The following is a 27,603-nucleotide window of genomic DNA, read 5'->3' on the forward strand; positions in this document are numbered from 1 at the left end:
AGCTTAAGAGGGTGTGTGTTTCCCCAAATGGTGCATGTTTAACTTTCAGACTCTTACATTGAGACCATAACATTCAATGTTTAACAGCTGTTCTCATGAACATTAGGGTTGCGTTTGCTATTACAATTGACTAATATTTAATAATGGTTAAATGAGTTCATGTATTTTCTTGGAACAATTCAGGTTTATGATCACCCGCTGTCTGTCCATGACACCTGCTATCAATAACTTCATGCTTTTATTTCAACCAATATTACAATATTCTTGAAACTTTGTGGATTGTTTTCTGTCTGACACTATCAGAACTTGAAAGCTACCTCTTTAAATGTTTGCTTCCAATGGAACATGTTAAAGTTTATGGAAATAATGTTCATGACATAAGTCTTTCCCTCCTTGAGCTTGTTAAGCTGGCCCCAGTCATTTACCTCCATTTTTACTTTCCAGTAGTCTTCAGGCTACATCTAAACCAGAGCGTTATCCTGCCTGTCTAGCTGCACTAGTCCCGCTAGCACACTGGAAGAACCTTCTGTTCTAAGGTAATAGAATCTCATTTTATCTTACTGTATAATAAAAGAATAATTGTTATTGGGAAGATGGGGAAGAAGGAAGTGCTTGCTTTTTCCAGCACAGTAAGAAACATGTTTTGTGTGCACATCTGACGTTTCTGTCCGGGCTGAAACATCATTGGTTAGGTTCCACCAGATGCTTTCAACCTAGGTTATACACTATTGATGTGCATTTTGCTTCATGAATGGGGGTGTCGTGAGCATGGCCACTAATGGGCATTTTCAGGTTTAGGTGTGAACATACTGCTGAACTTTTGCTCTTGAGCTCAGATACATTTGATGTATTTCAAATACTAAGCTTCTCCACATCTTTTAAGTCTTGCTTTCAGCTGGAATCTGTCAGCCAACCGTTGAAGAACAGTTTCCAAATGGCCTGTCAGCTGGAAGTCTCTGGACTTTGGCACTGTGCTTGAAATTGAGTGTTGGCATGTTTCTTCCAGCAGCCTATTTAGCCTGTACTAGTTATACTGCAAACATTCAAGTGCAGGGAGGGTATGGATATTAAGTTTTGTTTTGGACTCTTTGCTATATAGATTTGCTCGTTGGAAGAGTATTTTACAACCTTGGGGAAAAAAATATCTTTAAAACATCACTGTCTTGAAATTTTGAGAGTAGGTAATAACTCTGTCTGCTCTGCAAGTTATTATGCTATTTTGAATCAATTTGTATAGGATTGAAGACATTTGTCATTCCAAATCAGATGAGATGGTTTTGCAGCCATTGTTACTATTTTCTCCTTCTCTGTGCTTTCTATGAGTCTGGTTCAAGAAAGCTGAAATTTGTTTAATATTAAGCTGCTTTCTTTGAACTTTAGGGAATTGCCCAAAAGAAACAGACAAGTAAATATTTTCCCTGGTACCATAAATGTAATAAAAAGTTTCTCTTTCAGTTAGATTTAATCTAGGGTTGGTTTAGGTTTTTATTGAATTTCATATAAACCGCTTCTACTCTTTGTTCCTCTCTTTCTGTGTATTAATAGTTCTTTGCTTTGTAACAAATTTTTACCATTTTAATTTCAATCAAATTCCCATTTCAACAGGTTGCTAACCGTAGATCATTCAAATTTTCTCTCTCTCTCAGAATAGATTGTACTGGGAATCATGAACAGCAGTGGTTTTGTAATACTCCCAGGTTCAAAAAGTGGAACCTCAGTGAGATTAAAAGCAAAGTAAGTGCATTTTATCTGAATATGATAGAGATATTGTTTCAGCATTTTCAATATGTTTTAATGAAGCATTAAAGTAGAAGAACTTATTTGTGTAAGAGCACAGAGAATTATCATTTAAACATAAAATTGATCATGCAATCTTCACAACTTTCACTTACGTTTCACTTCTGGCATTTTCCCTACGCTTTTATGCTTGAGCCTTTCTTCTTTCTTAGGTTTTAATCTACTTTCTGAGTAAGGTACAGGTCTTATGACTCTGTATGCTAACATATATAAAGAAATACTAATAAAGCATTCACTGGGATAGTTTATTTCATCATCATTAAGCAACAAGTCTTTCTGAATACAGACACAATTACATCACTTTACATTGGCACTATAAGTTTATATTGGAGGAGCCATTATCACTGTGAAAACCAAACCAAACAAAAAAAAACCCAAACCAGAAACAAACAGAACAAACACCAACAAACCACAAATATCTTTATAGCAGTGTGGGTTTTGCTGTATAATCTTTCTGTTCCTATGTCTATATCATGAGAGGGCATGCAACTTGGCAGAAACTTAGCTTGTCTGTCTAATAGGATGACTGTGCCATTTGAACTGTAAAAACCGCTCTGTGACGAGGTATTCTTGGGTGCAAGGATTTTGCACCTGACCTGCAGTTCATTTTCCTTTGTTGTTTTCAGTCAGAAAGGTGTCCTGCCTTTAATAACATTTTTTTTTTTTTGGTCTTGCTACTTTAAACTCTTTCAGCTATCTTACTGTCTTTCACATAATTTCTATTGCATATTTGATCATTTTAACTTTTCTAGAACTGTTCGAGAATTGCGGTTGGAGAAGGTGCAGTTAGAAATGGAGAATAAAGAGATGGAGAAGAAATTACGGCAACTGCAATCCAGCATGAGCAGAGAAAAAGAAGAGAGAAAGTAGGTGAAATTTCTGTTTAAAAGATGGAATCCAATGTGGTGCTGCCTTTGCATCCCTCCCAGACAGGATCTTTTGCAAAGTGTAGAATTCACAATGGTATTCAGTCTCCTCTCTCCAATCTTTCTTTTTCAGTGATAAACTTGCTATTTTTAAACTCCCATGTGAAACTTTGATTTTTTAGAAGTAAATTAACAAATTCCCAACAGGGATATTCCTTCAGAGGCAGAGATCCCTTTTCCTCATTTATTTTATTTTCTTCTTTTTTTCATGTGCCATTGGATTTGTCAACTTGGTTTTAAAGAAGGATACAAAAAGTTGTTGCTCTTGCACTATTCCTGTCTTTTGACATTTCTGGAGAGGATCCTGTTCTTAATATTGCTTTAATCCTGTTTTGCATGCATCCGTATAGCTTCTCGGAAAGCTGTTTTCTGTGTGATGGAAAACATGGCTCAGAAAGTAAGCATAATGTAATGATGCAAGTGCTAGGGTGGAAGTTTTAAGCGTTGGCCCTGTTACTGATGCACTCTAAATGTTAGCAAATCTCTGCAACATCTGCTTCTGCTTCTTTGTATTTCTTCCTGATGTATTTTGACCCTGGAGGCACACCTACTGTTGCACAGTGCCTTGGATACATTAGTGCCTTAGTCTTGGTAATTCTAAAGACTTGCTTTTGGCAGCTCTGTTAGCTTTTAATTTTGCTGTTGAAGCAATGTTTTCCAGATAGTGTGTGGCATTGTTTTTCCCCATATTGTTTTCCTGGCCTTGTACCTGCAAACCCTGATGGTGTTGTTACGGTGAGTTCAAATGATAGGAATCATTGGCATTTGCACCACAGCTGGGAAGATTGTTTCTTTCCCCTCCAATAAGTTTGCCTTCTTGTTTTGTATGCTTTATTATTATTTTACAGGAAACCAAACACAATGTAAAACAAGGTAGATAATAGTCATTTAAATACCTGAAAAATATTATGCAGTAGTGTATCTGCATTGAAGCTTAAAACCCCATGAATGTGAAGAACTTGTGCTTAACTAGCATACTACAGTGCAAATAGCACTGTAAACGGGAATGATGAAAAGTATACAGCAGTAGGAAAAAGCAGGCTGAAAATAATCAACACCCTCACGACCAGTTCCTCTGGGGACCTTGGTACTGCTCTTCTCAGCTGGCCCCCCAAAAAAGTTTTTTCCCTGTCCTTTTTCATCTCCCTTTTAAATATATATATGTCACATATATAAATATATGTCATATATTCCCAAAGTAACCTTCACTATTAGAGTTGGTGGCTGCCATCAGCTACGGAGTCTGCTAATAAATCTCTTTGTGAGTGAACCTGTCCTAACATCCTTTATGCAACAGTGTGCTAAAGCTGAAAAATACCATCTCACCTCCCTTAGTCTTAAATTCTTCCCCACTGTCTTCCACATTAGTCATAGTAGTTAATATCTAAACTGACATTCCCTGAAATCTGTATTTTAGGTGTGTATGCATGGCTTGTTAAAAGATGTTGTGTTTCAGCTGTGCTGGATGAATGTCCTAGGGTAAATTGGGATAATGAAGACTTATCTAAAATGCACTTCTGTTACATGTTTATTCATCAGTTAAAATTCAGTGGAAGGGAGGGTCTTGTGTTATGGGTAATTGGTGACCGTATAAACCAGTGTTTTTTCTGATGCTCTGTTCTTGTTTAAAATCCCCAAAGAAAATGTATATGCTTCTCTTGTTTCCAGAAGACATGATGAGTAAACTCTTTCTTGCCTTGCTTCATAGGAAATCAAGCGCTTATCACTGGAAATCTGGACAGGCAGGACCAATGACCATCCAAGCCCGAGTTTTGTCACAAAGCAAAGAAAAAAATAATAAGGTAATAGGCTATCAGTATATTCGCAGATAAAGCTATTTTAAACAAAAGAAGGTTTAGAAAATTAATGCTACAAAATATGGTAATTTTAAATACTGTAAAAATAAAAGATTGAGCAATTCTGAGTAGAATTTTTAGCTGTTTATTTTTCCATGCCAATCTTATGTTTCCCTTTGAGCTGGAGGAACATCAAGTTCTGTTTGGTGATCTGTTGTTTTTTGATTGTAATAGATACTGAATTGGTAGAAGTAATGATTATTTGCTATTGTAAGAGTTTAATTTGGTACTGGTGGAAGTCATCGGGAGCCTGTCTTTCAAATTAATTAGGCCTTGTCTAGTGTCTATTGTGAATCTGTAATAAAAGACTCCATGTGAAGTTTTGAGCACAAGTTTACGATCTTCACAGATATTAACTCTGAGAAAGGCACACCATATTTAAAAATACTACAGGTACATCTTTTTCTTTTCCTCAGTCACTGTGTAAAGTAGTACCGTCATATGAATGGCACAGTGAAATGTGGTTCTTTTTTTTTTTTTTTTTCCACTTCCGTATGTCTTAAGATGCTTCTGCATTTCTTCCTTCTCAGTAAGCACAGAAGGGGAACACAACTTGTCATGTGGTCCATAGTACATGGTAGGATTCCTACATTTGTCCCTTGAGGACTGATGCTAATGGGTCAAATGCAGGCTAACCAGATCTCTGAAGCATTCTTTTTAACAAGGGCCAACAAAGACTGGATATTTTGAAATGTGGATTAAATTTGTCTATGGAGTCTTGTTCTATGAGGTCCTCGCTCGGCCCTGGAGAGGGGTGTAGAACTTTTCTAGTCAGCCATTGAAAGACGTTTGCTTTTTAATATGTACAAAATAGGGTATTTCCTTATTTCTTTTTTAAAATGGCTAGGGCAATTTTGCAGAAACTCTCCAAACATATTAAGCATAAAGCAGATGTGTCTTAAGAAACTTGAGCTGAAAGTGAGTAAAGTTGGTCAAATTTATAAGCAGCCTTTCAGACAGTGTTATCACTTCAAACTGCAATAACCTACTCTCAATATTTCCTTCTGTGGTGAAATAAAATCATCACTTTAATAGCTTAGGCTTTTGTCCTTGAAGCTTTATACATCCTGGAAGCAAGCATTAGGTATATCCACGATCAAACAATGTTCATGAATGCTGTTAAAATACCAATTATGATAACAGAACTGATGGTTTTTACTCATTCCCTGAATTAGTGTGAAAAATCTGTAGGAGATTTCCAATCCAAACTACTTCAATTTAGAGATACTTCCTATTTCCTTTAGCAGACATTGATGTGTCTGAAGAGGCACAATAGGTCTGAATGGGACATAAAAAGAGAGCTTTATGATTTTTTTTCTGGAAGCTATGCTATGTATGTTGTGGTGAAATGGGAGCTGTTAATTAAGGGAGACCATTCAAAACTGGCTGAAATGAAGCCTGTGTAAGTCTTAAAAGAAAAGCAGACAATGACAACTTCAGACTAAGCCATCACAGTTGCTATTTGACGTCTTTTGAAGCAGCAGCAGTTTGGTGTGAAGGTCTTTTTCAGCCAACGCACTCAATTTCAATAAAATTGCCTACTTGCCTCTGAGTAGAAGAGAGAGGATTGGAATGAAAGGGTTTTCTTTAACCCACCTCTTTCTCCTTCCACTTCTCTGAGACAAGTAGCTTAGAGCTGTTACTACTTCAAAGTCTTCAGATTTCAGCTGTGTTGGCAAAGGAGAAGAGGCAAAACTTTCAAAATTAAAATGCCTGCAGATTCACAGGGGGGTGGGGGTAGAGGGGTGAGGGTGCAGTGTGGACCCTGTGGAAGGAAAAAAAAAATGTTGAAAATGATCAGTTACTGGGGTGCAAAATCTTGGAAGGATGATGAGGGGAAGCAGAATGAAAACCATCTAATTCCTCCCTTCCGGCCCCCAAGATCTATAGGTAGGTATATGTGCAGATGGCTGGACAGATTTGCAGTCTGTGCAAATGACTTCACTGGTTGAATTTTGAGGTTAGGTCACTACGGTTGTGAAAGTTCTGCAGGTCTGCACATGTGGAATACACTTGCTGTGTACCTAGTAAATAATACGTGCCTAGCTATTTTCCTAGAAACAGTAATTTTTTAATTTTATAAGTTATACGTGCATTCATTTTCATTAGCACCTTAAGCTTCTTTTTAATATTCATACTCTAATACCTTAATGTTTATATAAATGTACATAAATATTTTTTCATATAGGTTTCTTCAGGAAAAGTGAAGTTGCAAATACTGAAAGAACAGACGAAAGGTAAAGGCATCTTTGTTAAATTAAAACTCACAAAATTCTGATAGTGTTTGATTCTGGGAGGTTGCTGCAATTAAATAATAAGGAGGAAATCAGAGATTGGAATCATTTTTATTTTTATATATATAAATATATATATATATTTTTTTTTCCAGAGCCAGTGAAAGAACCATTTAAGCATGAAATGTCAAATTCTGTAGCTCATGAGAAATCTGAAGTGAAGGAGCTAGCATGTGGACAATGTGAAACTAAGAGCACGCTGCTGGTAAGTAAATTACACACTATATTCTGCTGCTACAGAGTATACATAATAGCTGTGTAGTAGTATCCAGATGTACTTATAATGTATAGCAAAATGATTTATCTTGGATTTTTCTAAGCTGTAAACTGTATGTAGTCTACAGAGACAAGTCATCTGATGTGGGATTCACTTTCAGGCTCCTTCATGAAAATATGTACGTATACACCTAAAACACAAGGGCAAGTCTAAATGTTATGTTAGTGTTGCGTGTGCCAGCTTTTTTGTACATTGTGCTTGTACTATGGTAGTTAATGGAAGTTGTATTAGTTGCCTCCTGCCCTTTTATTAAAAGGAATTATTTTAATGACAGTGTTGCCACTTTGAAATTATAATGTCAGGGAACTGGTCTGAACTTTTCACCAGAGAAGGTAAGGCTAATGCAAGATTTTTATACTTTGTTTTTGCCTTTTGTTCAGCTGCTGGGACAAGTAAGTCATTAAAAGGATTCTCTAATTCTCTTAAAAAGGTCCATTTGAGCTGCCAAATTCAGCTATGCACAGCAATTTAAAAAGAGGAAAAATATAGTTAAAATTTTTGAAACTATTTTGATCATACTTTATTTAATATAACCTTACCTTGCTGGAATTGAAGTTACAGTAAATTTTTTTTCACTTGTTTGTCAAAATATTTTTGTATGTTCTATATGATTATATCCATGTTAATTTTATGATTCCTCAGTGATAACTACTTAGTTCACATGAGGTAAAGGAAAGTTTTACATCCTGATCTCATGAATGGCAAAGAAACAGATAAATAACTGTTATCTGTTCTTTAACAGGGTGTTTCTTTAAGTTGTATTTTTTTTTAATTGACTCAGCATGTGAACATAGCTGAAGAAGACTAAGACCACACCATGTGTTTAAAATAAGCTGTAGGGTTGCAGGCAAATAGGGCAAATTGAATAGTCTGTGCACACTCTGTAATTTAAAGTACTTTGATAAGCACCAGGGCAAATGGTTAATTCTGGCTGCTTTCTGAGCTGGTATTTTCTGGCTAAGTTACAGTGGAAATTAGTATTATCAAGTATGAGGTTATTTTTATTTAATAAAGAGAGTTTGCCTCTTAGCAAGTGTACATAGAAAGCCTAACCTCCAAAATATGATAGCCCCTTACTATTCAGTTATTTAATTTCTGAAGTAGTTTGTGGAAAGAGAGTAGATCTGTTGTTGAATGAAGAAATGACACTTTCTTTTAAAGAATGCAGTATTTTTTTTTTTCTTCATGTAATACATGCTACAATATATTTGAATCACTTTTATGGCAAATTAGAACACTTGGAGCTGCTAGTTCTCAAAAGGAAAAGACCTTTTTTTAATTTATTTTTTTATTTTTTTATTTTTCCGCTTCCTTTGGGAAAAAAACACGTGTGGATTTGAAATCCCCGTGAAGATCCCTGCGCACCAAAGGCACCTGCGTTTTGCTCCCTTGGATTCTTTGACTGCTTCCCCTTCCCCTTTCCCCCCTCTTCAGCGGCCGGGTGTGGGGAGCCGGCCGGCTCCGGCTGCCCCCAGCCCCTCAGGGCTCCCTCAGGGGCGGCGGGGCCGGGCCGGGCCGCCAGGGGCCGCTGCGGCTCCACGGTGCTGCCGCCGCCGGGCAGGCCCCGGCCCGGCCCGCCCTGAATGCCTGAGTGTGGTTGTGTGTGTGTGTCTGAGGCAGCAGCTCTTTCACCTCAGAAATATTTGAAATTGTCCCTGAGCTAGAAATCCTTGCTTCTGGGATGAGTGAAACTACTGCTTGCTTTTCCCGCCTCCCTAAATTCACCTGGAGCTGTGCTTCAGAGCGCTCAGCTCGTGATCCCAGGAGGTCTCCTGTGCTACCACTGGCTTTGAAGACAAAGCGGGTGGATAGCAAGGTGGTGCTTTATCACACCTTAGGTTACAAAGGCATTACTTTGACACTATTGAATGTGAGTTTCTTATCCACTAGTAACTTTTACAGTTAAAAATTGTGATTAGAAAGAATCAAGGTTACTTTATTGCGAGAATAAAAGTAACAAAAATAGAGAAAATGTTGGTAGGGGCTTGACTGAGCGCAAACCAATTTAACTCTTTCTGTTCTACAATATGAGGTTTTCACGAAGACAGATTTTGCTTTTCAATAATCGCTCGATATAGTGTCCTGTTATTCCTCTAAAATTTGTTTGTTTTATTCCTTCTTCCTAGAGAGGTAGTCCTTTCAGTAATGCAGAAAATTATAAAAGTTGTTGGTCTGATAAATGCATCCCTGTCAAAAGGATACTTGCTTACAGTATTTTAGAAGAAAGATGACATCATTTGGTACAAAAAATTCAGGTGGAATTTAAGGCAGTTACAGAAGGTTACAACATCTACTGAGTATAGAAATGCCAGCAATAAATAATATTTTTGGCATGACATGTTATACTGAGTTATAAAAATATTTCACCACACATACTTAAAGGCAGGCTCTTTAGGATTATTATTATTATTATTTTTAATCTACTGTAGCAAGTCTTTTGAACCTAGAACTGAAAACTGGGTGGTGGCAGTAGTAAGATAACAATGATATATCTTGACATTTGTAATGCATTCTTTTTTAGATGCTTTTTTAAAAGGAAATGCTATTTATCTCATTTTTTAGCGGTAAACAAACTGAATTGAGATGTTGGAAGTATATTTGTGGGGATTAAAGGTCATGCAGCAGTTTGATGGAAGAATACAAGGATTTAAAATGAGAGTCATAGAGTGCTGTGAGCACTTCATCTGTGTGAGGAGAGTTTCACCTTAATTGTCTTGATTTATTTTTTTCCCCTTTTACTTGTCTTCTTCCCTCTTCTTTCCAATCCTACTCTGAAACTAATTAGTAATTGTTTCTATTAATAAAGGGAGCTAACAAAACAACACTGCAGTTTTGCACAGATGCAAAAAGTGTTTTTTTTTTTTTTTTTTTGCATTTGGAATAGAAAACAGTAGCTATAATTCAGTTTTTCGTAGGGAGAAAGATTATTGCAGTCCAAGTGAGATTCTGCAATTATTAATCTAGAATTTTAGCTGTATAATTGAGGAGTATTGGATGTTTTTAGAGAAATTACACAGCAGAAAATTTAAAGGCAGTCAGTCTAGTGAGAATCTAGAATCGTGTTTTCTAAATTTCTTTATGGGTCCCATTGCTGCTGCCTCTCTTTCTTGTCCCCTTACTCCTGGTACTTCGGGAGAATTTGATACCTGTGTTGGTTTGGCATCATACTGGGAGAAAATTAGCACCTGAGTTCAGCTGCTGGGCAGTTTAACATGAGGCCAAAACAAATCAGCTTTGCAATTCTTACAAATTGCAAAATCTAGCTTCTTTTTTGAAGCAATTGAGCAGTATGTGAATTAAAATGCCATGTTTTTTAAATAAATAATGCAGCAAGCTAAGTCTTACAAACATTGATCAATTATTACATACTGTGTGCTAGACTACCAAAAAGAACCATACATAATGCAACTGTTCTTTCTCAAGGAGAGTAGTTGCATAAAGCTACATCAGTAAAACTATTTCCTTCAAACGTGACTTCTGAATTCTACTGTAGTCTAAGATTATTTTCTTCATGTGGTGAAAAAGAAATCAACGCAATCTTTAGCTGTGTACTTTTGGATGCATGTACATTAGAAAACAGAATGAGACAAGGAGAACGGCAATTACAGAGACAAATTTAACTGTTTCTCCTTTAGTGTATGTTTGTCATCTTTATGTGTTTTAGCAACATGTTGGTGAAAAAACAATCATGATTAAGGAACATGACAAAACATGCATGTTCATACAGTAGCCATTGAAACTTATTCATCCAGCAGTGCAGTGTAAGAAACAGAGGAAGACAGCAAAAGGAAAAAAGTAACAGCTATTTGAAGCAGTTAGTGTCCTGGCATGCTCGCTGGTATGTCAAAGTACCATTTAATGCGTAACCAGCAATTGCAAAGTTGCTGGGTCGATTATAGTGTAGAGTAGGTGGAAATGAGAAGATGTGAGTAAATTCTAGTTTTGCAATGACTGCTTGACATCTTGTGACTCTTTAAGATTAAACGTTCTGCCTGTACCTCTTCTGCTCATGTGTTTTGGTGGTAAGAGTATGTGCCATGCTTTACTTTGACTTTATAGACAAATTATCTTCCCTTTTGGCCTTTCTCTGTGTGTAGAAAGGATTGACATAAAATAATTTTCATTCCTGCTTGATAATCATTCAGGAGTTGGTAATCAAAATCTTCATATTACATTTTAACAGTAATTTTTTTTTTTTGTTCTACTATAGGTTGCACATCAGTGAAGTTCCAGTGGAGCAAAACTCTTGTTCTGTAGCAATTTTTAGTCAGTTATCTAGTTCTTCCTAGGACTTTCCTGGATTTTTAAGTGCGAACTGATATTCCAGTTGGTTTGTCCTGTGTCATACCCAGTGGAGTATTCAGATTATTGACTTTTGTTCACGTTTTTGCACTGGGATTATTAAAATTAGTATGTGTTTGCATTGCCATCATTCTGTTTTCAATATGCAGTTCTCTTGCTACCTTCTATTTTGCTGTTTGGTGGAAAGTTGGATTATATTTATATTAAATTAAAGGTTTTGTAATATTCTATCAACAGACAGAAGCCAATATGCATTTTGGAAAATTGAAAGTTGTCCATCACTTCACCAACGAAGTAAATCTGAATGAATCTAAAATTAATCATGAGGAGAAGAAAGTAAACTGCAAACATCAGGTCACTTCAAACAGATTTTCATCTTTGCCAGTGTCAGTGAGCAGTGCTGAGGTAGTACACAGTTCAGAAACAAAAAATAAAAATATTGTCAATGTTTGTGACATCTTAAACAGAGTGGTCTTAGGTTTCTCACATTGTACCAAATGATGGATCAGGCTATCGGACTTGCTCAGTCTGTTAACCTCTGTTTATGTCTCTAGGCATAATATCTATCCTATACATAGGATGTAGGCTACCTGTGACTACTGCTTTCTGCCTACTAAAAGTATTTAAATATATACTTTTATGTGCTTATACCAGTTTTTTTGTTTGTTTGTTTGTTTGTTTTGCTTTTTTTTGCTCTTGATAGAACATTGCAATTCAGTCATGAGCAAGATCACTTGAAAATCGAGTGACTCTGTTTACCAGGGTAGCTAAACTAAGGCCAGAAAACAGGGTGCTCCATTTCCATAGCTAATAAAAATGTTGGTGCTGGGGAGAGGATCATTAGAAGTGCTGTATTAATTATGTTGTGGAACTGATTTAGGAACTCTTCTCGGAATCAGCCTGGACAGGCCTTGACGATCAGGACAAAGGGTTATTACTAAATGGTACATTTAATGAGGAGGAATCTGCAAAGTCTTTTCAGGAAGCTTTGATTCAATGGAGAAAGGGTAGTTGTGATCACAGAAAAGAACAGCATGCTGGCAAGGTCCTATCAGGTATGAATTTTTCTATTTTAATTGCACATTAAAAACTCGAGTGGCCATTTTGATGAGTTAGCAGCTAGTTAGCAGCTAGTGAAGATAGGTGTTCTGTTAGAGTAGTAAATGTTTTTTCTTCTTATTTTTTTTTCTTTTTTTTTTTTCTCTGCATTTTGTTATATATTACCATCAACCTCTGAAGTTTTATTTTTTTTATTATTATTTTTTTTTCCTAGATATATATAATGTACATGTTGTTGTTGTATTAGAATTTTTGTAATTAACTGTTACCTTAGCCGGATTGTTCAATCTGTGTCTATACTTTTCTATAGCATTTTTTTCTCATTTAAGAATTTAATGTGAATGGTAATGCCAAACCATAAAGTCCAAGTTTTTAACTAAGACAAAGAACGTGCATGGCTTGGGACTTTGTATGTTGTATCAAAGTATATTTTCTGTTTACATTCCACAGGCTCCTAATATTTCTTTGTTCCAGTGAAAAGATGCAATCACTTCAAGTATTCATGGAAAAATACAAAATAACTCTTGTCTGATTGGATTTGTGCAAATTGTCTTCATTCATTTGTCTTCGTTCATTGTCTTCATTCTTGGATTTTCGTACAAAAATACACAATACCGTTGTTTCCCCCTGCACTGTTTTGGCTTTCCCCAGTTTGTAGTAGTCTCCCTTTATATGCGAAGTTGCAAGGAATGAGGTTTTACTGGCTACTGCTACTGCTAAATATTTTGTATAAATATGTTTTTTAAGATCTCATGCATCTAGAAAGTAGATTTCTGTGAATTAAAGGCAATCGTATATGTCAAAGGATTTACAGGTGCAATGAGAAATGTGTTATATATCATTAGGTGCAAGGAATGCTTGCATATGTTGCTGCTTATCTGTAGAATATTTATGTGTGTCTTGAAATTTATTTACTGACCTTTTAGTCATAAAAGGAGAAGCTGGGTAACCTTTAGATATGCAGTCCTATCTAAATCTAAGCGAAGACCATATTTTCTGCAGATTCTGACAGTCCGTGAATTCTTTCCAGCTGAATCCAGTAAATCCAAACAAGTTTGCAAATTATTTATGTGACTCCAAACTCCCTGTTTCTTTTTGTCTACTAGAATTATCCTGACACTTTAAATTTTAGAATTATGCAAAGACTTAGCTAGGCATAAGCTACTAATGTGACATTCATTCAAAAATAATATATCTAAATAGCAGGTTTATAAATTTGAACTTTTTTTTTTTTTTTTTTAAATAATTCTACTAGAGTCTGTTGGAATTTGTGAGGTACAGACCAATCTGACTAGTGTGAAAGAACGTTTCCAAATTCAATTCAAGGAGGGTGGCCTGAGCTACATGGAGAAACTCTTGCTTAAGAAATACAGAAGGTATTGTAGAAATTGCTGGTGCTGGTGAAGGTCAGAAACGCTTTATAGCATTAACAAAATTGCATTGAAACTTTTTAATATTAGCTATATTACCAAGAGTTAATTAAGGTGACAAAGTACTTGATCTTAAAAAGTAATAATTATAGCCAGAGTTGATGACTTCGTGTATCAGAATTACAGCAGAGGGAATATTTGGAGAGATTCTCTCTGCTATCAGTGTGTTGTAGAATTTGAAGAGCAATAATGATATTTGGAAGCCTGTTTTTGCTACAGGAGTTTTATAGAGAAAAAGAAGGAAGATCTTCATGATACTTCCATAAATATAGCAGAATTACTTTGTTAGTCCCTGAGGTGTGAGGTCATTGCACGGAAATTAGGAGTTGCTGCTTTTTAGCAGTGGTAAATACTGATGCAGTAAATAGTGTGGATTTTCTTTAATGACATAAGAAGACTTCTTTTTTTAATCTGTTTTTTTTTTTTTTTTTTTCTTTTCATTTTTTTTTTTGTAGAGCTGCTGTTGATGAAATATCTGGTAGTTGCATTAAAGATTTAAGGCCTATGCAAACACAGACAGTGCCACATCAGGCTGCGATTGGAGGAAGTGAAAAAGGAGATGATGATGATGATGATGTCAATGATTTAACAGGTATAATAGTTTTTTTTTTTTTTATTGAAACTAACTATTAAATATTTTGGGGGGATTTTTTTTTGAGTATGATTTCTGAACAGTTACTTAAGCCCTTTCTACCTTTTAAAAAAAGAGTAACAATAATGAAGAAAGTAGAAAAATACAAGTTTTGCCTTTTTATAAGTGTATCAAAAGTGAGAAAAAAAAAAAATGCATCAAATTAATTATATTTCATAGTTGAAGAGGTGAAGAGATATTGGACATCTGTATTTAGAGAGCCGGTACCTAAAACTGTTCCTGAAACTGTTCCTGAAAGTGCAGAGCCCACTCTGAAAATTGAATTTCTTGATGATGTAAGTATGTAGTCAAGAACTTCATGGATCTTCAGAGTGATCTTAAATGATTTGTTCAAGTAGTGATCTATTAAAAACTTAAATTAACAACAGTTAAATAATTTCTAAATTAAAATATATATCTATACATACCTGTTCCCTTTTACAATAGTTTTCTCCTGTTGTGTCCATGGACTCTTAATGTATAGAAATTATACAAAAAAAAAATTCTATACACTTTTAATCACTTGAGTTCATATTCCTTTTTGTAATCATAATCAATTGCTGAATATATATTTTTATAACTTAGTCTTATTGCACGGACTTGGAAGAATCATGTAACTTTTTGGTGACAGAAGCTGGGGCTATAGAAACGAATAACCAAAGAAAAACCGAACCACTTGAAGAGTTTGAAAGGTATGAGAAATACAGAGATTATTTGGAACAGAAAAGGAAGTAATCCTAACTTCTGATTTAGTTATATTCATAAATAGCAGGTTCTTTTCTTTGCAGACGATCATACTTCATATGAATGGGGAGAATCCTTGATTGTAAATTGTTTTAAAGCACAGTTAAATATATGTCTGCTCATCCTCATCACAAGACATAGTCTTTGGCAGTGTCATGACACTGTCAGTTACTACTTTCCCTTCCTTTACATTTCTTCCAAGATACTGTCTGAATGCTGTTTGTTGTCCTTGAAAGTTGTTCTCTCCACCTCCTCCTCCATTTCATAGAATCACAGACTGGCTTGGATTGAAAGGGACTTTAAATCCAATCCGGTTCCAATCCTCTGCCATGGGCAGGGACACCTTCCTCTAGATCAGGCTGCCCAAAGCCCCATCCAACCTGGCCTTGAACACTTCCAGGGATGGGACATCTACAACTTCTCTGGGCAACCTATTCCAGTGCCTCACCTCCCTCATAGTAAATAATTGCTTCCTATTATCTAATTTAAATCTACTCTTAGTTTTCTTGTTGTTTGAGTGACCTAATGATATGATGACTATACTGTTGACTGTCTGTAACTGGAGATATATCACTTTGAAATGTATTTTATTTGCTTGATCACTCCAAATGTTAAACCATCTAAGATATATTCCTTCCTGTTAAACCGTCTAAGATATATTCCTTCATATGTTTGGAATTAAAGGTAAAATTCTGTATGCTCTTAACTAAGTAGGAGCAGGGACTACATGCAGGCAAATATGTAACATGTCAGTGTTATGCACTGATACTCATATAACTAATTTTGTAAATCCTGATGAAACTTAGAGCCCTAGTATTGACTGTCATTTTAAATGATACGTGTGATTCTTCTGACATGCCACAATATATTCATGATAAGATGTGCTATATTTTCTTTTGCTCTTCTGATCTTTCCTGCTTCGTCTGTTTCAAAGTTTTCCAGCAGTTGCAAGTCAGAACAACACACTACTAGACCTTTTGCCAGAAGAAACTGTGGGCACGATGAGGAAGTCATCGTGTCATTTAACTGCCACAGCTGACACTCTGTATCTTTTACATCTTCCTCTTGACAGAAATCCTGTTTCTTCTGAAGAAATTTTGCATGGTAAATTTTGAAAACTATTTTTACTATATAAATTACTTTTTATCCTGTGACAAAATAGTAAAATGGCTATGTCTTGTATAAACAAAGCAAAGCAGTATGTAGAATTATTCACAGTCTAATAAAATGAATTTCAAACCATTATTACAATTTTTAAAGAAAGATTTCAAAATTGCTATTATTGGAGTTTTTGTGTTGACTCTACCTAGACTATAATGGTAACTGTGAAATGTATTATCGTGGACTAGTTGGAAGTATGTTAAGAGTATTATCAAGATTTACTCTTTTCATGAACAGTGATGTATGGGAACATATGCATTAGATATGGAACAGGTCCTACTAGCTGGTAAGTCTGCTCTGGGTATGTTAGCATCTCAGGATATCAGTCAGGAAGCTGATGAATATTAACTGTTCTTTTTATTTTATGCCATAATGAAAGCCCTATGAAAATTAAAATGTAAAGTTTGAATGGAGGTTTTGTATTCTAATCTCATAAAATATAGTAGACTTGCAGATTGTAATTCATAGCAGTTTCCATTTAAGAAAAAAAAAGGCACAATTTTGTTTTTACTCTTGTAGGAAAAATGGTTGTCTGCAATGTTCTTGAAAGAAATGCAGAACAAAAGGACACTATCGAACTAAAGACTGCGGGAAGATCACTCAGCTCCTGTAAACTACCTGAGAAGACCTCTGACCCTAATGAACTAAAGAGCAACAATTATCTCTTCAAGATACGATTGCAGAAAAATGATAAAGATTCACAAGAACTGGATGGTGGCTGCAACAGCCAGAGTTTGGTTATGCCTGGAATTACAACGTCCTCAGCGGTAAAATGTTATGCTTAGCAATTAAAGATATATAAACTGTAGCTTATACTTTCCCAGGTTACCGTGAGGAACATACCCTGTTGCTGAATCGGTTGAGAGACAGTGATAGATGTATAGTTACCGCAAAATACTCTACCTCTATTTCCCATCTTCCTCCAGAAAATCCCTCAAAGCAACCAACAGTCTAGTTTTATTCAGAGGATTGTTATTGCTTCCATATTTCATCTAAGGGGATGGAGGCTTTCATACCTTCTGCTTTGTGTTGTCAGTCTTCTGTTGATATATTTTTTTATTTTTTTTTAAAGGGCTTATCTGAGAAGATAAAATAGCCCTTCCCATGTTAGTATCAAGGTTGATACACTTACCTAATCTAAAATATTCAAAATGTTCTTTCAGTTAAAAAAAAAAAAAAAAAAAAGTGGAAAGAAAAAAAATCTGGAGAAAGTTGGAACACTAGATTTAGAGTCACTGTATTGCTTTAGCTGATGTTTACAAAGATATTTGTTAACAATCAAAGAGCCACTTCTAATGTCCACAGTCAGTCAACAGAAGAAGAGACTCAAACTCTTGCAAAGTTAGCAATGGAAGCTTATAGGATTTGAAAGCATTGTATCATGGTAAAGCCACCAGCCTTTTGAATATCCATTACACTAGGCTATCAGAATCATTCTAAGTTTTATAAAATGAGCATTTTATGAATATAAATTTGCCAGGGCAATTTATGAAGCATTTTCCTGTTTCTAATCTGTTTGTGTTTTATTCAAGTTACAGGATGTATCCAAAATACAGAAATCTGCTTCTCCACAGTATCGGGGACTTGAAGGTTTCTTTGTTGTAGGTGTAAACCCTAAACAAGTAATGCTGGAAGCAAGTTCTTCACTGCCTGCTGACTCATGCGCAATGAAAAGGAGTATCTCATTTCCAGGTAATGGCGTATGAAATCCTCAAACACAATACTTATTTATCACTGCCATTGTAAGACACCCCTCACTTTATGTAGCTTGGATCCAGCTTACTTTTAGAAGTCACTTTGGAGTAACAATTACGCCAGCATACACAACTGGTGGTGTGAAAAGATGAAACAAATTCACTACCACTATTAAATCACATTAATTTAGAGCCATACATTTGTATCCTTCTCTGTATCACCTGAAAATTTGGTTCCAGTATTTCTGGAAATTTCTGCTTTTCCTTGTGCATAATATACATCACCAAAAGGCATTGTTATGCTATTGCTTCTAATGGTATATGAAACAACATGTGGCATGATTGGCAAACATGAGTATTAATTTGATTTAGTATATCACTTGAATTAAAAAATTATTATTGTTAAATGCTTGATTATATTATGTGCAGAAAACTTGATGCATGGCTTCTTTAAATCACAGAAATTAAATGCAGCAAATATAGTAACAGTAAATATGTGTAAACACAAAATCAACAAAGATTTTCCTCTACTACTTCTTATTTCAGGATATGAGAAGTGGGTTGCTGACAGGAGCTTAAGTGAATGCGCTGATGACTCTGTAGTTCAAGGTGTCATAGAAAGTCAACTGAATAGATCTTCAAGTGGTCTTGAGACTCAAAATAGAATTTCTCCTCTGATGGTAGTGTGCAGATCATACTCAGGTAAGGATAAATAAATATGAGACCCTACTTTAACAGGTTATTTTACCTCATACTTATTTTTAAGGATGTTTGTAACCTTGTTTATTTTAAGCAAAGAATATAGTTTAGTGATCTACTCAGTTTAGGTGCTCATGCCTGTGAGATGGGAGTTGTAGCACTGGCTTCTCCTCTGTTAGGATTTAATATTTATGTATAACAAATATTTTTGGAATCTGTCAATTTTTAATTAGTCTTTTGAATGGCAACAACTGATAAGGCAGAATCTGACAGCACAGAATCTTACGTTATTTCAGAGAAAACAACATTAAGTTGAAATCTGTAAAACAGCATGCGACTGTCAGTGCGCAGTGTGTGACTCCCCGTAATGCACCACCATTAAGCAGATTTGGCTGTGGTCAGGCCTGGTAAGCAAACTGCTGCTTCCCAGAGATGAAAACAAATATTTGAAGAATTGCTTTCTTCAGTTGTATTATTCAACAGGAGACATGCCTATAACTTGTGTTTGATAGAGCTTGTGTATTCCTCTTCATTACATACCATGATGTCTGTAGTGGTCTCCCCATCCTGAATGTAGTGCAAAGTGTGTGAAGTTTTACAGAATTTATGATGAAATCATTTGAAAACTTATAATTGGCACTTACATAGGAATTCAGCCTTTGTAAAAGAAACCTTTGTACCAAAGATTTAACTATCAAAAATTCATCATTACTTTGTCTCTATACCAAATACTCAGAAAACATTCCTCAAAAAACTCCAATAGGGGATTGATAGTAACACATAGAGGGGAAAAAAAAGAGAGAGAATGTATCCCCCTGTTCTTGTGTTTAGAGATGTGGAACTGACAGGTGACTTTTTGTTCCATATGGTGAATAGAAGCAGAAAAACAAACAACAAACCATTAATATTGCAGGCTTTCTGGAGTTTTGGCAGATATTTAAATCACCATGATGGATTCAGCTGCTAATAGGAAGACATTAACCAATACTTTTATAACGTTTTTCTTTTATAAATGTTCTTCACAGTCTTGCAGTGCTTTAAATGAGCAGAATATGAACAGTCACGGAAATATCAGTCTGATTTGTTCCAGCTAGGAAGAAGCACAGTTTGAGATTTGTCTGTACTGGCTGTTCATAACTGTTCCTGCCTTTCTTCTGATTATATAAATCATATTTTCACTCATTAAAACTACTGTTTTATGTAAGCATTGATAATATTACAAAATTAAATGCAATGTCAAATGTGGTTGCTAATACATTGACAACATAACCACCAGTTGTACAAGGCACACTTGTAACACCTATCATAACAGAAATTCTCTTTTTCAGTGACAATCTGCATGTCTAAATCTTTGAGCTTTTATGAATGTCATTATGAAACATTGTTTCATTGTTTTAAATATGAGAGGAAAATTATGCCTCTTTTTTTTTTTTTTTTTTTCCATTTTGAGGTTTTTAAAATACCCGTTAAAATAATTTAAGAATTTAAAAAGTGATGGGAGTAAAGTTTTTTCTTCTGCAAGAAGATTTCAGCAAATTTTTTGCTCAATGTTTTGTCCTGTGTGGACTTGTGATCTGGTTATTTAAATACATAAATAAAATTAGAAGCTTGCTCTGTGGTGATTGTTTTGATTTTAGGTGATTTTTATAACTTCATCTATACATTTGTATTTTGGGTAAAATGACATTTATATAGCAATTTGTTAGAAGTTGTGACTTTGTGTGATTTCAGGGAATGATTCCAAAAGACCTCATTCAGCAGATATGCTACAGCATAAACTGACTAGAAATTGTCCAAACAACATTCAGCCAAGACCAAAGAGTTCACCTATGCATACATTTAGAGTTGATACTGAGATACCAAAGCATGAGTGCATTGATGTAACTAAGCAAGATGAGGATCATTGGAAATATATTGCTGACCAAGAAGCCCTACTTACTCTGGAAAAAGAATTACAAAGTTATGCAAGTAAGTGGCAATATTGCCTTTTTTTCCCCTTTTATGCTTGTAAGTTATATAATGAAAACAAGTAGCTATTTATTTTGTTATTATTAGATCTAACTGATATTGGGATGTATATAATTGAAGATTGATTTATTTCTTTTTGATCATACTTCAACCTACCCTTAATTTAGTAGAAGCAAACTGTTTCATGCAGCTTTCTTATTTTTTTTTCTACTTTCCTCAATTTTGTTTGAGAAATCTACAGAATATGATAGGTACTCTTTCAGAGCATGGATTTCTTTTAAATAAGTATCCCGAACTTTTTGTTTACTGAATTTTTTGTTTATATTTGTTACTGAAATAATTGAAAATATTTCAGGTTCACAAGAAAAACTTTACAGCTTAACTTCTGAAGATGTAACCTCTTCTAGCAGATGCTTGAGGAAGATATATGGAAACATTACAGATTTCCATAAAAACTTGGAACTAAAAGACCAGAACAGAGATGATATGCCTGGGTAAGTTAAACTCCCCAAATATGTTTTTATGGTACTGTAAAATGCTTAATATGCATATTAGACAAACATATTGCCAGTACTGAAATAAAGTCTTAACTTTCTGATTTTACTTTTTATCCTGTTTACAAATGTTAGCATGACCTATTTTGTATCCTGGTGTTTTAAGTCAGTACTCTCAAATTTAGAGTAAAGTGATATATTTTGTTGTTGACACCCTAAATTATAAATTTGGGAATTTCTGAAAATTCTGAAAAATTAGATCACTAACTTTTTTTTTTTTTTTTTTTTTTTTTTCCTGAAAAGAAGCTTGCTTTCCTAATTTACTCATCCTAGGATGTGGGCTTTCTGTACCTTTCTGTACAGTGTTCTTTTGCCTTCTTGTTTAAGAGGTGAAAATGTATGTGATAAAAGCTGAGGGGGATATAATGAATATAGTAGCTTGCAGTTATGTATACTTGCATACTTGTATGTATACAGTAAAAACTATTTTTCTGCCTTTTATTTCTGTGTATGTGAACATGTCTGAATTGCTTTAGCTAGAGTAGCTTGAGGAATTTGAGCTGCTGATAATCACTGTTGTGTATTTCTTTTAAGGGGCTGTGATGAAGGCCAAATGGATGATAAGGAAGAAATTCTAGAGGATAAACGACAGGTTCTTGCGTTACAGTGAACATGCAAAGAATTTAATGTAATTTTTATCTTTGCATATCATATGAAATCAAGAAGCAGACAGAGAGGTATCTTGAATGCTGCTGATATTATTTATTAAAGATTATTTTGTAAACCTGTGAATAAAAAAAATGTTAAAATTCACTTGGTTTTGACTTTTTCCTGGTACGACGAAGCAACAGAATAATAGAAAACTCGAGTCTTGTATTATTTATTATTCTAGTGTTGAACTTGCATCTCTGTTGTATCAAAAGGTTTAGGGTCTTTAGGTAGGCATCAAATGAACTGAACTCCATGTTTTCTATGCCAAAACAAAGTATTATTTAAGTGGAAAACTAAAAAGAACAGTATTTACAAAATAATGTTAGAGCAGATTTTTGGCTGTCTGATCTGTGTGTTTAAGGGTAGTTGTAGTTCTTTCCACCTTCCCAGACAATATAAGGTTCATAAAACCAATATAACTTCAGTAAAAGCTGCTTGACTGTTACGTGCTGTGTGCTGACATGATACTGTCATGTAAAAAAAAGTTTGGTTGTTTTATACCTGTGTGTGGATTTGGCAGAATGTAAGATTTCTGTCTGATTGTGTTGGGAAATTTTTAAAGCAGGATTAACTAAAAGCTTTGGTCTGATAATTGCACTCACCTGTTTTTGGATAAATCACTTGACATGGTTAAAATTAATAGTTAATGCTCACAGAAGCTTTCCTATAGAAATAGAAACTTTACATCCTGGCTTACATCTTCCATCTGCATTTCACTGTTATCTCATAACTGGTTTACATGGGGAGTTTGCATAAGATGCAATTCAAAGACCAACACTGTACATAGTTTGGACTATATTATTATCTATTTTATGTTTAATGAAAGGATTATGCATCTACTTTAGTCATTACTCACCACAGCAACAGTGACACAAAATTTCATGTTAGAGGCCTTTTATTAAAGGTCATGATTTTCATCACTACATTGGTTAATTAACAAATGTAGGTAGTTTAAAGAAGTTAATTTTGTTTATAGCCTCAACTGTTTAAAGACATCATTGACTGCTCATCCTGAAAGCCTTGTGATTTTATGTTCAGGTGGCAAATGACCTTCATTAATGTAACAGTGGAAACATTCCAATATATTATTTGGATTCTGATAATTAAATACTTGTTTGCATTCTCCTTAATGCCACAGAACTCTAATGTAGTGTGCATTTGTTTTCTATTCCGCTCCTCAGTTATGCACTAGTACCACACAGCATGAACAATTTCTTTCTACAGGAAGAAGTACTTGAGTATCCCTAGTTCACAAAAACTAGAACTGTTGGGCTGAACAGGCCATTGATTTGACCTCCTGCCTCATTTCGCCTCTTTAAGGTGAGGGCTTAGTTTTTCACTTTAGTTTTCTCAACAAAGTTTACCATATATTGATATTTTATTACAGTAGTTTGCCAAGAATTCTAAGAATAAAATCAGAAAGCAGGTTTCCTGCTTTGTAGATTAAGGTCAATGCTTCTCTCTCATGGCTGTAACCTTTTCTTTCTTTCTGAGTTACTTTTCTAAATATTCCTATTACACTCATTTCCCTTGCAGAAAGGGAACAGATAGGCTGGCTGCTTCCATGCTGTTCGCAACCCATTTTAACTTGTAAACCACTGGTGTAGGTGCTACTGTATTGTGTGCCTAGACCCCTCAACAACCATATTAAACCTTTGTGTTTGAGATTGTAAGAGAAAAACAAAAAGTCACAGTCTATTGTCCACATCTGATTTTAACAGCTCTCCCATGCCATTCCTTTTTCCTGAAAGAAAAAATGTTTCTGACAAAACTTTGGACAGAAAATGAGTTTATTTCAAAGTAATAGTAATCTCCCTGTTTAGTGATAATTTAAACACATCTCAGTTTTATATTCCTAGTTTTAACACACCTCGAGATGTCTTTGTTATAAGGATTTTTTCTTCAAGACATAGTAGTAGGACTGCTATCCTAACTAGAAGACCAAAAAGAACATCAGACCTGATGCAGCTCTGTGACATTGATTCCTTGTTTTCTGTTGCATATAGAACAGATCCGGTGCTGGAAGCTCATGGCTTTCAACAGTTAGTGGATGTGATTTAATCTGCATTACTTCCTTGATACAAATGTGTTGTGCAATTGGTTATGGTTTAGTGTTGGTTTTGCTTCTTCCTCCTGTGCCAGTTGTAAGGGTGGCTGGAGCTGAACCCATGTCAATGGACTTGCACAGAAAAACGATCTCTTCTGGCCAATAGAGAAAGAGAAAAGAAGGACAAAGATTAAATAGCAGCTTATATTTCTGAGCTTCTAGGGTGAGCCTACATGTCTTTTTGGTGTATATTGACTTTTAGTAACATTTAAAATGACCTGATGTTATACAACATAGATCTTAGATCTTAGGAATTACAATGGCAATCAATTTGGTTTTTGTAATCTACTTTGAAGTGGACATCAAAATCAGTATATATATTAAATTATTCTAGCATTCGTGTAGATACATCTACTTCAGTAGTCTGGCAGACTCCAGAGAGACAAATGTCTGAGCCCTTGAAGTAGACGTTGGAAACAGGATGGTGGAATGCTGCTTTTCTACACCAAAGTATGTCAGAATTGGCCTTCAGTCACTCTGTGCGCTCTTAAGGTTGTGAAAACAGAAATTATGTTCGTTGTAAACAGCATCAGTAACTAAGCCTTGGAAACAGGCCAGAAATGAGTCAGGAAACAATTAGGACATTTTTAGAGTAGTAATGGCTATAACTGTAGCCTAGTTATATTAGCCATAGTTGTAGCTACAACTACAGCTTTCCTCTCATAGCCTAATTTCTGCATTTTTAAAGGTGACTTTGAAATTTGCATTCATTAAAAAGATGTCAATTGGTTTTGTTGTATATTTAGGAGAAGGTGGGAATGGGAACAAGGTTACGGACTGCATACTTTTTACTTTCTTTAAAAAGAAGGCAGTATCCTGGCCTTCCTTTCAGCAGAGATTATGCAAATGGCTTAATTTTGAATGATGGAATCTTAAGAACATCCAGGGACAGCCTATCTCTTCTTAATAAAGTCTCGGGGAGTCTTGCCAGTGAAAAGCACATAATGTTCTTAGTCACATTTTTGCTTTTAACGTTTAAATGACTTTGGAATCCATTTTATAAGACCTACTATATTATGCAACATCTTCTCCGTCATTGTAATGGATTCTACTGCCTGCATTAGCTACTGTGTACTGGACTTCATCTGCTTTCACCCTAGTCAGTCAACCTACTGACTATACAAACTGTGTCTCAGCTGTGGGGTTTGCCTATTGCTTACAGGACTTAGGTCTGATGACAGGCGTTTATCATTCCTGTTTTGTATGGTATATACATTTAGCTAGGCAACCAAAGAACATTAAGGTTTCGTTTCTGGTAATTTTTTAAACACAATAGGATGTTTAGAGCTCAACAAAAGCTTTTATTATTGTTATTATTTAGTGAAATGCCAGAAAAATAATTTGAGAGTTTTATTAGTTGCAGCTCACTCTTGCCCAGACAGCTGTGCTCTCAGCATGTTGTCAAAATAAGACTTGTCTCAGAAGCCGAAGCAGCCTAGGAAGCTAATCAATTTAAAACACCCAGCAAAAGTTATGGGGCACGCCAAAGTATTAGCAGTATTTAGCAGTCTGTCAAGGCATAGGAAAATCACTGTCAGAGTAATACCACGTTTTTCCCTTTTGGTATTAAGACTGTTACTGCTCTCTGATCTGCATTCTGGAAAACAAGAAAACAGCTAGGTAAGGGCGGTAATGACTAGTAACAGTTCATCTAGTAAGTAAAATGATGAGAGTCAAATGTCCTGTCTAGGAAGAGCCCATTTGGAAGAAGAGCTCCAATGGAAAACCTCGGAAACTTTTAGAAAACTGTCTGATAGAAATAATGTCAGTATGCATTTTTCTAGCAGTATTTGTTTTCTGTAACTGTGGGACTAAATTGCACATCAGTGAATCCTCTATGGGATGGGGAGGGCTACCCACCAGTGACTGTCCAGGAATTCAACAGGTGCTTGAAAAGAAGCAGGCTGAAAAGTGCTCAGTATCCTCACGTGTGCTATTGCTATCTTTCATTAATTAAAATCACTCAAAACCCCCCACAATATTTAGAAGAGCATAACATCTCCTTTTGGTAATATCTATTCTATAGTTGATGCTTCATTTTGATTCAAATTCTGTTGTCTTACAATGTGAGAATCTCTGTGCTTTTTGAAAGTCCCTCATAATTTACAAATCAGTTAAACGTTTTTGCATGAATGACAACCAAGGATTTGTGCCTGCAAGTATCACTGCATGAAGTGGGCTATTTAAAGCAAAATCTATTTGCTACAGATAAAAGAAAAATGCTCTGAATTTGAGTGATATGTCAAAATGTCAACTAAATTGTCAGCCAAATGTGGCAGCTGTTCCATTCTTAGGTTCATTTTATATAAAAGATAACTGAGGAATGTTGTAGCTGGTTTTGTTTAGTGAAAGTAATTTTTTTATTAAAAATGACTTTTTCGGTAATCATATTTGACAACGAACAGCTGAACTTTTATCTACGTTTCTGAAAAAACACCTGCCTGTTTCCAAAATATTAAGAAACCTGTATCTTCTATGCAGAATACTGTTGAAAACTATTAGAGATCCAGCCCAGTTTCCTCCTATATTCTTCTGTGCTTTCTTGTGATGTTCTCCAACAGCCCCTGCTGCCTTTCATTCCAGCAGTCCTAATCAAGGTGCAACACCCTGCAAGGTAAAACAAGTAAAGATCCTTGTGTAACCCTCCTCAATTCTTTCTCCATTTCTTTTGCCTCCTGTTTGCATCTACTAGTTCCTCAAACTTTGCATCTTGTCCTTAATCTATTCTCTTTCTTCCCATGGAGGCCTCCCTCCCCCTACTCCAGCCTTGCTGCAGTCAGGGGAAGTTGTGTTTTTTCTCGATTCCCCACTGTTAGCCAGTCCTTGCCCTCTGTTCCTCAGCAGGCTTGAAGGCTGAAGCCTTTGTTTTGTTCAGGGCTGTTCCTCTTTGCTCAGCAGCCCTCAGCAGGGATGTTGCTAGTACCATCGAAGCACTTCAGATAGATCTTTGTTCAGGAAACTTGAAAACAATTGATTGCTATTCTTTTGTGTGTGTGACAATCAAGAACTAAAAGCTCTCCCAAGATGCACACGACACGGGTCTTCCAGTACAAATTCTAACTTAAAAGGTGCACATTTTACACAAATGAGAATGTTGTACTTACCTTGGGTTATTAGAAATGTAGCATCATGTAAACAGAGCACTGTTAAAATCAGTAAGAGTTCCGGGTTAGTTTTTAAGAGGATGAGGGAAGTCAGCAAAGGAAGGGTAGAAAGAAAGACAGACTAGGTTTAATTGTATAAACGCACACAGTTGGCTGTGTAGATAAGGAGTTATTTCATATTTTGGCAAGGTGGGACTAGATCTAAAATGGCAAGCTGGCGTATTGAAAGAGCAGCAGTGTGTTTATGAATGCTCAAGCTTACATTCATATGTTTTCAGCGTGTGCGTATAAAAGCGATGTAAACGGCTAATAAAGGCAAATCATTTCCCAGCGATTCCGGAATACGCAG

General features: G+C 35.5%; 1 protein-coding gene across 1 annotated transcript; it reads left to right on the forward strand.

Moving 5' to 3' along the window:
• Nucleotides 1–1,666: 1,666 nt before the first annotated feature.
• Nucleotides 1,667–22,002, forward strand: ZBBX (zinc finger B-box domain containing; the record flags this gene model as incomplete). The annotated part of the gene is made up of 18 exons (XM_082767242.1): nucleotides 1,667–1,734; nucleotides 2,550–2,663; nucleotides 4,432–4,525; nucleotides 6,768–6,816; nucleotides 6,969–7,078; nucleotides 11,690–11,857; nucleotides 12,333–12,507; nucleotides 13,767–13,887; nucleotides 14,397–14,533; nucleotides 14,753–14,868; nucleotides 15,158–15,264; nucleotides 16,251–16,420; nucleotides 16,997–17,244; nucleotides 18,010–18,177; nucleotides 18,726–18,873; nucleotides 20,602–20,838; nucleotides 21,194–21,332; nucleotides 21,927–22,002. 18 exons carry the CDS (start codon nucleotides 1,667–1,669, stop codon nucleotides 22,000–22,002), a joined length of 2,445 nt encoding a protein of 814 aa, XP_082623368.1.
• Between the last annotated feature and the right edge of the window lie 5,601 nt (nucleotides 22,003–27,603).

The sequence above is a fragment of the Aythya marila genome (genome assembly GCF_965140915.1).
Source record: "Aythya marila genome assembly, chromosome: 9".
NCBI classification, from domain to species: domain Eukaryota; kingdom Metazoa; phylum Chordata; class Aves; order Anseriformes; family Anatidae; genus Aythya; species Aythya marila.